General features: G+C 31.6%; 2 protein-coding genes across 2 annotated transcripts; one reads left to right on the forward strand and one right to left on the reverse strand.

Moving 5' to 3' along the window:
* Nucleotides 1–2,561: 2,561 nt before the first annotated feature.
* LOC145137894 (small ribosomal subunit protein uS14z/uS14y/uS14x-like) lies at nt 2,562–3,554 on the reverse strand. Its single transcript, XM_079072036.1, has 3 exons — nt 3,402–3,554; nt 2,904–3,003; nt 2,562–2,773 (listed from the first exon to the last, which is right to left on the reverse strand). Exons 1-3 carry the CDS (start codon nt 3,461–3,463, stop codon nt 2,765–2,767), a joined length of 171 nt encoding a protein of 56 aa, XP_078928162.1. The 5' UTR covers nt 3,464–3,554; the 3' UTR covers nt 2,562–2,764.
* A 7,630-nt stretch (nt 3,555–11,184) lies between these two features.
* On the forward strand, nt 11,185–12,397 carry LOC145138329 (histone deacetylase-like protein). Its single transcript, XM_079072431.1, has 3 exons — nt 11,185–11,446; nt 11,875–12,000; nt 12,104–12,397. The coding sequence occupies exons 1-3, from the start codon at nt 11,253–11,255 to the stop codon at nt 12,282–12,284; spliced, it is 501 nt and encodes a 166-aa protein (XP_078928557.1). The 5' UTR covers nt 11,185–11,252; the 3' UTR covers nt 12,285–12,397.
* Nucleotides 12,398–12,987: the final 590 nt, after the last annotated feature.

The raw sequence follows: 12,987 nt of genomic DNA on the forward strand, positions 1-12,987 counted from the left end.
ATTTCTCTCCAACTCGGAAAAACAAAAGAAAATTTTGTTTTCTTTACCTTTCTCTTCTTTTCTATCCTAACTTTTTTTTCTCTTCTTTTCTTTTCTTTTTGTTAAACTCAGGAACTAGGCATAAATTTCAATTTGTCATGCTTGTGAATTGATTATGTTTATTAATGAACACTGACTAATTCTTTTAATCGATAAAAGATGGTTAGTTTTATGGTTTGTAATGATTGAATTGTACGAAGCTTAGTTAGAAACTGGGTATCCGAAACCGGAACTGATCCCGACAGTGTTGGGAACGGTTCTAAAACCTAAGGACCCGGTGTAATCGCGTCCGGTTTTGTTCCATAGTTTCAAGAAACGGTGGTTTCGGTTCCAGACAATTAGATCAGGTACTCGCCTATGTTTATCCTTAATTTTTCCCATTACATTATGTATGAAATGTATCCAAAATTAATATAATTTTCTTATTTATTTATATAATGATGTTGATTTTTTATTGCGAATGTTTGGTAGAAGTTTGTTGCCGAACATATATAATATTTATTATATTTTTGTGTCTCTAAGAGACATTTAAGGTTTTGTGTTTGCTAATTTTGACATGCTTTTGAAAAATAAAAATGCAACGTAACCATAAATGAAAAATCCAAACAACGTAATCACGAATAAAGAGCAAAGATAATGTCATAAGACCATTCATCGTGGCGTAGAAGCTTGTAGGATCATTAAACACATTTTTATCATTAAATTTCTTTATGAGGCGTTTTATTTTGACTATAACATTATCTCATTGCTTAAAACTCAATTTTAACATGTCAACAACGACTTTTTGATTTGTGATGTGTGTTAAGACACATTGAGTAGTTATCATCAAATAGTTTGTTGAAGAAGACATGACCTAATTCAGCCTTAAAGTATTTATCTCTATCTACTCAATACATTGATATTCCATAATTTAAAAACATCTTTTGAAGTGATGGATAACTTGTTGTACGTATTTATTTTATGTATGATATTATCTCATTCCAAAATAGTATATGAGATAATGTTTGAGTATATTTTAAGTATGGGTGTGCAAAACTCGATCCTAATAAAAAAAGATGACTGAATTGACTATATTCTAATTGATTCTAGCTTTTCTTAAAATCTGGGTTTTGATTTGGTTCTTGGTTCAAGATTTTCTTTGAAAATGATTTTGGTTTGGTCATAACCAAATGCTTCTTTTATTCTTTCGTCAAGTTTGACATGAAGTTTGCTTAGATTACGAGGTTATTTGATATTGGTTTTCGAAACAACTTATTGATGTATTGACTTATTAAAAAATCAATAAATAAAAGCATGTAAAACATGACTTTTAGAAAGAAAAAAAAATGTCTTTGAACCATAATAGTTTAAAAATGATATTTTAAATCACATTTTTTAACTTATTGGCTTATTGACTTTTATCATCACAAAAGTTAATCCAAACACTATTTAAAACTCATTTTACCACTACCACAAGTCAATAAACATTTTTGAAGTTCAAAAAAATCCTAAACACCCCTCATATGTTTTGAATCTAAGATAGCAAATAATTTATTTAATGCAATAAAATACCCTTTCAATAACCATCAATTTATTCTCTAAGTCACTTGTCTTTTAACTATAAACAGAAACAAACTATTTTTGGTATTTCTATTAAGTAGCCGGAGTTGTTTTTTAACCGAGTAAACTGGTATCATCTAATCATGCACGACATCAAATATGACATCCACATTTACACATCTTCAAATATTGCCACATTGGATGTCATGTATGATTAAATACTAGTTTACTTGGTTGAAATCCATTCCAATGGTTTAATAGAAATACAAAAAATAGTTTGTTGCCATGTCATATACAATTAAAAATTGAATGACTTAAACAACAAACCGATAGTTATTGGAGATTATTCTGTGACATTAACCTTAATTTATTCATATAACAAGTAATCTTTGTGTCAAAATTGGTTCTAAACCCATACTAAACTGATTTAAGTTGGTTCGATTTACAAATCCACATTTTTTTAAATGTTTTTTTTTTCTGTTTTTATCTTATTCTGGATTGAACTTGATTTGTAACATTTTAATTATAGTAAGTGCAAAAATGGTTACATGATTCGTAATATGTGTAGTTTAGGTGTGCAAATGATTTGTTTTTCTTTTTTTTTCTTTTTGGACTTTATCTCAAAATTTTGTTTCTATTTTGATCCCTAAATTTAACTTTCTGATGTAAAATATAATTTTTTGGGCAAAATAGTCGGTAACAACATAAAGTTCAGAAATAGCAACAACATAATTTTTTGGGCAAAATTTTTTGTGCAAAAAGGGACCCACATGCCACACCCCATACTACATCCTCTTCCTCTCTACATGTAAATACATAGCTAAAAATCACTCTTATGAGTCGTAAGAAGCCTAACACGACACCAACTAATATCAAATCCACTTAAATTCTCTTTATAGTTTTCTTAAGTTTTTTTATTGAAATATAGACTCATGGATACCAAGTATCAACAAGGTAGAAAACTTACCAATCACATAAGAAAATTCTCAAACTAAGCTTCCCATTACTTTAAATCAAACAAAATGGTTTTCATGTTCACCAAATACATTCAATATCAAAACAAAAATGCCTCAAATTGAAGAGAGCAATCAAGAAGTCACAAACATACTAAATATAAAAAAGCACATAAAAACCCTTTCACTTTAGTAAATAATCATCTCTTCTTTACTCAAACCTTCAAAACCTCTTAACGATACTGCAAGAATCAAATCAAAGTAACATTCATTCAATGTCAAAGGCCAAAAAAACAAAATAAAGAAAATACATTGTTATTTAAAGTATCTCTTATATTCTAAGCTGTTTCCAAATTGAAAGTTCATACATACCTTAATGAAACCAATTTCCTTAGCATTGCTATGGAAACACTGTCTGCAGCACATAAGACCATATTTCCTGATTATACCATGAGAGTTCCCACACACACGGCTGCAGAAAAACAAAAGTAAACCCAATCGACAATGAGTGTTCGAACTCTAATTCAGAAAAGTGAATCTAGAAGACTAGAACAAGATCCTTTATTTAAAGATAAAAACAACGAATGTGACAACTATTGATCATATCATTAACAAATTGCAACAAATTGAGTTTTTTTCATGTCTACAATTATCCGAAACCCTAACCATCCACTATAGCTTAAGCTGTTTTTGCATCTCCAGATTCTTTATCAAATTCGCCACGAAATTTGATTTACAATTTATTGTCACTTAAACGATTGCAGACAAAACTTAAGGAGGAACAACGATCATCAAGCAAACAACATATGATTCGAAAAACATGAACAAGAAAGAAACAATCAAAAGAATTGAAAAGTTGTTGGAATTTACCAGGTGCGTGAACCAGGGCCGTAGGTCTTAGGGTGAGAATTCCATATGTTAGAGTGCCCCATCAGCAGATCAATTTGAAAGCCGCAATCGATCGAGTTTTAGCGCAGGCGAGGGTTCGCAAAAGTAAGAAATGCAACTCTATTTATATGAGATCATAATCTTAGAACCCTAATTTCGCTTTCCAGTTTCGAAGGGTATACTTGACTTTTCAATTCTCGGCAATCGGGTCGGAGGATTTTCAACCGATATGATTTGCCAAAAGCCCAAAAGACCAGTGTTATTTTATCCAAAAAGCCCACATATAATTAGTCATTCAACCATTACAAGATCAATAATTTTCTAAGCTTGAATGTAGTTGTTTTTTCGATCTTTGACTTTTAAGTTTGTCATTTTTATATAGAAGTACCTCGATTATAATTTCCCGTTCGTTTATAACTATAACATGGTTTGTAGAAGACTAAACTATAAATTTGGTTTCTATATTAACAAAAAAAAATATGGATGAAGTCCGAAAAATTTCAACTTCCACTAATAGTCGAAAAATCCAAATTTTTTGTGGTTTCAATTCTTAAAAAAATTGAAATGACTGTATTATCTTTTTAATGTCTTTTTCGCATTATTTTAATATTTACTAAATTTTTTAAAAATTAAAAACAAGAAGTAGGTCTACCCACCCCTCTTATATCTTATCTCTCTCTCTCTCTCTCTCTCTCTCTCTCTCTCTCTCTCCGCGGTTATACCTAAATCCCATCGACGACCTTGCCCCCATCGACAACAGAGCCACACCTTAACAACTTAAAACTGTACATTCCATACTTTCACCTCCCATTACCTCTCTTTAAACAGATGAACCACGCACACCCGATTCTGTTATAGAGATTGTCTTCTTAGTTTCTACTAGTATCCAGTCACCACCGACCACCAATAAACTACTATGGCGAGTTCAACAAATCGGCATAATTCAATGCTCGAATCTAAACAACAACCATCGATTATGATTTGCTCCGAGGGACTTGGTTAGTGAATAAAGTAGCCACCACTCGTTTCAATCATTCTACACCATGTTTTTTTTGTCTCTTTGTGTTCGACTTTTAGGAATTTATGTGTATATATGTGTTTGTGTAAACAAGTGAGAAGAAATCTACTGGGTAGGACGGATCCATGGCCGACGAAATTGAATGTAGTGTTTGGGGGTTTACAGTATAAGGTCAATCAATCTAGAGAGAGAAAAAAAAAGATATAAGAGAAATAAAAAGAGAAATAAAGAGTTAGGTGCGACCCATGTTTATTTCTAATTATTTAAAACATTGTAAAGTATTTAAATAAATAGGAAAAAAAGCAAAAAAAGAAATAAAAAGGGTAAAACGGTCTTTTCATATTTAACAGGGACATAACCACAAAAAATATCTGATTTTGGACCATTAATACAAGTTCAAAATTTTTGGACCTTATTTATATTCTTTTGACAAAACTGCAAAAATGGTCCCTGTGGTATGCATTTTTTGAGGGTTTTAGTCAAAACTACGACTTTTTTTTATTAGTGGTCCTTTTGGCCATGTTTGTACGTAGATTTGGTCCCTCGTAAAATTGAAATGACTATAATACCCTTCTGATATATATTTTTATTTTTTTCTATTTAATTTAAATGAAAAAAGAAAATAAATAATTAATTTGGGTCTCTCTCTCTCTCTCTCAACCACCCCGTATCCCCCAAATTCATGCTTGTTTTCTTCACCTCTACATCTCTAATATACAGAGTACAACTTTTGTAGAAATCTAAGTAACAAATCTTCTATGCTTCTAAACCTTGAAAATCAAGAACCGGTTGTAGCTCTCAATTGATTAACAACATTTGTTCTTTTTTTTTTCGTCAAAGTGTACACAGAGAGAAAAAAAACAGGTATGTTCCTCATCATCTTGAATCCTAAGGAAATCAGCCCCTATCATCATCTCATACCCATAACTTGAGACCTGCTTATCAATTTCACAAGAAATAAGAAAGAGACATCGAATCTCCATCTCTGTCCCATCTTCTCGTTCAAAATCAAATAAGAAATAGAGGATCATTGATAGCTGCGATCGAAAACACATACACGCACACACCTATTAATCGATCCAACTAAGATAAAGAAATGATATCTATGGTTCGATTTCACACGTAAAATCAATTTCAGATTCGAAGTTGATTTCATATTGCATTAGAGCTTACCGAGATTGGATCTTGAGAGATCGACGTGGTTAAATCTTGACATATTCGAAATCGTTTTTTTCCCCTGATATGTCTTCAACTTCTCAATCAATTTCATCTGTTGTTCTTGAAAAGCAAACCCAGAACATTGAATGTTCGTGTGTGTGTGTCGGTGTGTGTTAAAGTGCAAACTTGTGAATTGATTTCCATATGAACAAGAATTCAAGAACTGGGTGAGAGTTGGGGAAAATGGTTTATGGGGGAGAGAGAGAGAGAGAGAGAGAGAGAGAGAGAGAGAGAGGATAAGTGGGCCCACTTTTATATTTAATAATAATAATAATATTAAAAAGTGAAAGAAAAATAAAAAATAAATTCATTAAGGGTATAATAGTCTTTTTAATTTGGACAGTGACCAAAACTGTAAGCAAAGTAGCTCAAAAGGACCACCAACACAAAAAAATCGGGGTTTGGACTAAAACCCCAAAAAAATACATACCACAGGGACCATTTTTACAATTTTGTTTATTTTTTTGCTAACAAATTTACAGTTTAGTATTTGTAGAAAATATAGATCTTGATGTCATCAAAATCAAAGTTTAAGGTAAACTTTTAAAAAGTACAAGGATTTAACTTGTAAGAACTTAACATCATAACATACATTTTGAGTAAAAACACTACATTGTATGTGACCTTCTAAGTGCCCACAACTATATCAAACGTCCTCACTTTTAAGTTGACATGCATACATGTCAAAATACGTAGTTTATTCTTTGACATCCTAGCGAGTACTGTTGAGGTTCAACATAGGAACTTGCACTTTCCTTGAACCAATGCACAACACCCAAAACATTTTAGAAGTATTTGTAAGAGTTTAAATCATAAATAAGGGGATAAAAGAAATTAAAGTAAAATAGAATATCACACGTCTTAGAATTAATGTATATTTTTCATTTTTCGTCTTTGAAATGTCAACGTATGCCCATTTAATGAAAACTCATTTGTTAAACACTAGTTGTGAGACTCATGTATTATATGAGTTAATTTTAAAAAAGAAGAAGTTAAATATAAATGTCAAAATATTTGAGAACTTTAAATTTAAAAGAAAATAAAAAAATAATGAATTATTATAATGGAAATGTTTTTATCTTTTTAATTTAAATAAATAAACAAAAAAACTAATGAGCTTTAATTTTGGGAATTTTGAAATTAAAAGGTAAGTTGATTAATGAAACTGATATCCATTTATTACTACATTTATTGCAATTATTACATTAAAATATTATATGAAATTTAATAAAATAGAAAAAACTCATAAAATGAAATGTGGATAATAAATTAATTCAAAATAACCACAAAATGACATTTGGCAAATTGAATGAGAGTGTGACAAGTGTAAAAAGAAAAACCTTCATTTATTAGAGTAAATTACATATGTAGACTATCATCATATGCCTTTAAAGCAACGTCTTGTATCTTTAAACAATTATCGTACATAATAACATATATCTAAAATAATGTACAAGTGCAAATGCTCATATTTCTCACCTAAGTTATCTCAAGACCAACCTCATGCATCTTTGAAATGGGAATTTGTCCAAGTAATAAAGACACGTTTGCCAAACATAACTTTTATGGAACATCCTTAACTTGGATGATGTATCTATTACACAAAATCCACATACCAGGTAGCTAGCCTCATATGCAAATAAAGCATGTCTAGAATATTGCCACAACATCTTTACAACGGTTAAGTTTATATGTTTATGTATACAAATCAAATCCAAAAATATATTTAATTGTCCTTTTAAAAATATCTTTCAAAAATGTATTTTCACGAATGCACAACATATACATATATTATGACACATAATTGTATGCAAACAATTTTTAAAAAAACATTACTAAAACATCATTAATACATAAGGAAAAATATTGTAGATATGTAGTCATCTCTAATAAGTCCACTAAAAACTAAATGTATTCCCCCTTTGTCTCATACCCGGTTTAATCCGCCAAAGGACTTAAACATAAATATAATTTTGCTTAAGTCATTATATATTTTATAATCTATTTACTTGTATGAAAAATTAGGAAATACATATTTATCTATTTTAAATTATAATCGCACCACACCATGCTTCTCTCTGTTCTCCTCTTTTATAATAAAATCCCTCATAATTTTCTTGAAGATTAATACAGGTTGTATCATATTTGTCTTGAAGACTAACATGGGCTATATGATACACGACACTGGTCGTATGGATCTTGTTGAAGTTGATATGGGTTGTGTCCCTTGAAGTGGGGCACTCTTTTTGGTAATGCACTTTGGGGAGAAATTCGAAGAAAGCATTATACTTCTATACACGACACGGGTCGTTTCATACAAGCATACTCGACATGGGTCGTGTCGTATAAGTCATACTCGACACGGGCCGTGTCTCCCGTGTAACTGTCTTTTGGCAGTTTTCCTAATTCTCTATTACGGGACTTGACATGTCAACTCATATAAGACAACTTTGGGGAGATTTTTTTCGGGGGTGACTCTTTCTAGGAAACATTATTTTGGTTTATTTGTAAGTCATATTGATGTGTATATTTAATGCACTAGTTTTTTATTTATAATTCCTAGTTTATCGCATCTAAACCACACCTTACAGACAGTGAACCCGATCGAGTATAATATAGTTTTGATAAGCAAGGGTGTCGAACACAAGGGGAACGGTGGTGAATTAATTTAAAATGTTTGATCATAGGTTACACAAAACACATAAGCAATAAGAAGAGTTTTATTAAATACTTTAAATACCACTTAACATCAAACATCGATAAACTGAATGGAAGACCAATCTCTTTAGGTACTTTGGTTTAGACAAATTACATCTTAAAAGCATAGATAATTGCGTACACAAACTTATTTATTCATGTTCACCGATTTCTAATATGATTAGGTTCATGTCCACTAATACCAATCCTTTGATTTCAACACAACTATTAATTCATTGATCAAGTGAACAAACAATCATGCAAATAAGTATTTAGTTCGTATTAAGCAAGATTTGATCTTATTTAAACCTAATGGTCATAGGAATTAAATCATGCAGGGAATGGTCATTCTACTCATGCACACACATTAAAGTTCATTACTTAATTCCAAACCCTAGGTTTTGGTCAAAACACTAATGGACAACTTTGATTCAAATCAACACAGTCAGATGGTCATCTAAACTCTATCAATTCAGCAATAAGGAATAAGTAATAATCTCTAACACATATGGATCTTGCAATAAAAAATAAATTAAACACGAATAAACATTCCAAATAGCAATCAATCCACAAAATCAAGCTTTCATTCAATCATAAACACAAAGCAAAGGGTTTTAACACCCAAATTAGAAAGTAAATGCATATAGAATCACATTTGAACTCTAATCTTGGTCGGAACAATGAACCACATGATTACTGGCATGAATCTGCTCTCAAATCCTTCAGATCTTCACTTCTGTCAGCTTAATGGCCTTACGACCACCTTCTAGACCCTCAAAACGACTTCTTGGGGGTTTATAATCGTAGGAATCGATCTAGGGTTTAAGATATATCATTAAGTCTAATTTTCGTCTCTATTTATAGGTTTCAGCATCAACACGACGTGCTCTTCATTAAGATCTCGTATTCCCCAAGTTCGCGTCAAGAATCGCGAAAATTCCATTCACCATGGCGTTTTCGTTAGGAATCAACATTTTCTCAAAACACGAAAGTCGTCCGAAATTGTGTCTAGTTTTCAGAACATTTTGAATCTCGTCAATTGGAGTTACGAGTCATGAGATATGTCTAAACTACTTACAAGGGGTCAAGCTGTCTAACAACATCCTTCTTTGTCTTCTTTTTGCCTTATCTCCTGTTTCCCTACTCCCAGCTTCTCGTATGCTTCCTTTTTGTTCCGAGCATGTCTTCGCTGCTACAAAACATATTTCAAACATAATAAGTACCTTTTGTTCTAGAATTAACACAAAATGTAGCATAAAATAATAATGATAATGTATGAAATATATAACTAAATAAGCACACATCAAAATACCCCACACTTGACTTTTGTTTGCTCCCAAGCAAAATTGAATTTTAAAATACCAATACCGCACAAGACAATCCACATTGAACCCAACCATTATGCCACGACCGCAACGCATGTATTTGTGTCTATATTTTCCTAAGAACCTCCCTAATCCGAAATACTCACAATCTTCATAAACACTTGCCTACTTCTTTTAAACAACGCTCATTTCATGCATCCCTCCGAATCCATCCCCATAAAACTTTCTTTACCTCAATGTATTTTTGGTTAAACCCCCAAGCATACATATGAAAAAATAGCCTAGAAAATAAAAATACAATTAATAACTTGACAAATTTCTCCTTTGAATCTTTGATGATGATATTTCTTTGTCTTCATAGCTTTGTAGATTCTTCAAACTTGACAACTCTTTTTTTTCAACTTTTTTTTTTTCATAACTTTTTTAATTTTTTTTCTTAACATACTCACATTTTTTCACTCAAAACTAAAAATCTTAGAAAAACATATGCTTAAGCAATGAAATTTAACTTCAACCTTATTGATTAGAGGTATTAGTCTAATGTAGGGATGAGCTTTAGAATCGGAATCGGTTTCCCTATATTATAAGAACCGGGAACCAGACCGCCGGTTCTAGCACCGGTTCCGGTCCCGGTTTTTCGGTTATTTTTCAAACTAGAACCGGTTAAAATGTTATAGATGATATGTTATCTTTCGGAACCTATAAATGATTCAATATTTAGCCAAATTATGACTTTTTACATTCTAAATTGAAGTACAAACATTAAATTACATGATGAAAAAAGAATCAAATAATTCCGACTTCATATGAGTGAGTTATGCGCATTTTAAAAGTAGGACAAATTTCAAAAAATAAAAACAAAATGCTGAAACAGAAAATACACAACATTGATATGCTGTATTCCGAGGTCTATAACTGATTCAATATCTAACCAAAGTATGTGTTTGTACAGTCTAAAATGAAGTACAAACACCAAATTACATGCTGGAAAAAAAATGAAGTAATTCCGACGTCATATGAATGAGTTATGCATATTTAAAAAAATAGGACGAATTTAGAAAAACAAAAAAAGTGCTGAAATATAAAAAACGCAACATAAATATTCTTTCTTTCAGGGCATGATTCTGATTCAATATCTAACCAAAATATATGTTTGTACAGTCAAAATAGAACTACAAGCTCCAAATAACATGTTGGAAAAAAAATCAAGTAATTTCGACTTCATATGAGTGAGTTATGCACATTTTAAAAAACGTGAAAAATGTCAAACCGGTTCCGGTTTTTAGAACCGGAACCAGTTTTCATAAAAATGGAGAACCGGTAACCGGACCTTATTACCAATTCCGGTTCCGGTCCGGTTTCGATTCCGACGGTTCTAATGCTGATCCCTAGTCTAATGTATAATGATTAAATAAGCTCTCCTAACTACATTTCTTGTGCACTCATATTTAATCGGATAAATAAATAAGAATATGAAAGGTTAAAATATGGATAGAAATGGGAGTCCGTTTTCTTTAACTGGGAACCTAATATTCTAATGATCTACAAAACGAAGCGATTGAAAGAAAGAGAAATATGGCGGACAAAGAGAAAATGGTATACGATTCTTCGTCGTCTTCTCGTGATCAGAGCAACGTAGAGGAAGAAGATTTGATGGCGTTCTATGGGTCCGAATCCGGGTGGGTCGAAGCCCGTACCCATTGCGATCATTTGGATACACTCTCATCCGATCTAACCCACATTCCAACACCAGACACTCCTTGTAACAGGTTCCACATAAACCCTAAACCCCAATCATGTACAACCAAATAACATCTCGCGTCATGCCAAAATCGATTCAAATTTCTTCATATATTAACACGTTTGTATTCGTAACTAATCAAAGTTTTCAACCAAAGGTTTAGAATTTACTTCGATTTTGAAATTGAAAGATGAACCTCTTTCGATATCGAAAGCTGAAGTGCTAAAAAACTGGATATCAAGTTGTAGAAAATTGGTATTTGAGCTTTAACTATGTCTTATTTTGGTTCCAATGGATGCAATTAGGGCATAAAACAGTTCGATTCTAATTAAGTACACGCTTTATAGTTTGAATCTATGATCAGAGAATAATCAAACCAATTCAGATTACAAACTTCAATTGATTGTGTACTTCATTGTCGAGTTAGGAGATGATTTATTTTTTTACATGATGAAGGTGCCAACATCCAGCTGAGAATTGGATGTGTTTAAGTTGTAAGGATGTTTTGTGTAGCCGATTCATCAACAAGCATATGCTCGAGCATTATCAACAACAAAATCATAGTGTAGCACTAAGTTACAGGTATAATAAAAAAACACATTCTTAATAAAACCCTTTTGGGAATTTATAATTTATAAAAGTTTTTTTTTTTTTTTTTTTTTTTAATGTTTGTTTCTTGTTTCAGTGATCTGTCAGTTTGGTGTTTTTCTTGCAATTCGTATTTGGATGCTCAAATTATCCTTCCTCTTCGTTCTGTTCATGAAACTGCTTACATATTGAAATTTGGTGAAGCTCCACCATTTCGGACTATTGAATGTTTGGAAGTAGGAGATAACAAAGTAAATGGCTCCACATCAGGAAATTAGTAGTTTTCTTCTTTTTGTGAGGATGATGTTATATTCGAATTCTTGTTTTATGCTTCTTTTATATGAAAGTATCTAAAAAAAACTCTTGCATGGGTTTTACTTAAGAATGAAAATGATGTGTCTTGCCATTTAGATTGTATATTACATGGAGTGACGAGGGCATTCATACCTTTTGCACACGAAAGATGAATACTGTTCACTTTTTTTTGGACGGGACAAAAATTGCAATTTTTGTTCTGTTGACATCGGTCTTGGTCTAAATTCTGTTTTGTTTATTGGAAAAACCAAACAAATCGATACAATATCCAAATGGATCTGTTTAGTTTCATCCAATTCTCGTTTCAAATTTAAACACAATGGTTCCCATTATAGTTTTGCATTGATCGTGATCTCATATTCTTTCTTTGTGTTTGCAATCTTATTGTTTAGAAATTGGAGATGAGATATTGGAGGAAACTAAACAAATTCATACTTTAAAACAAGATTTGGTTAGTTTCCTCCAATTCTCACTTCCAAGTTAAAACATTCTTTCACTGGAGGTATATTTTTGCAAATCTTTCTACGTTTAGAAATCAGAGATGAGAGAATATGAACGAAACTAAACAATTCATACTTTAAAACAAGAGATTTGTTTAGTTTCCTTCAATTCTCACGTCCAAGTTAAACATACTCTTGATGGTATATGTTTGCAAATCTTTCGGTG

Source organism: Lactuca virosa, chromosome 9 (assembly GCF_052849685.1).
Source record: "Lactuca virosa cultivar CGN04683 chromosome 9, Lactuca_virosa_CGN04683_v6, whole genome shotgun sequence".
Lineage (NCBI taxonomy): Eukaryota > Viridiplantae > Streptophyta > Magnoliopsida > Asterales > Asteraceae > Lactuca > Lactuca virosa.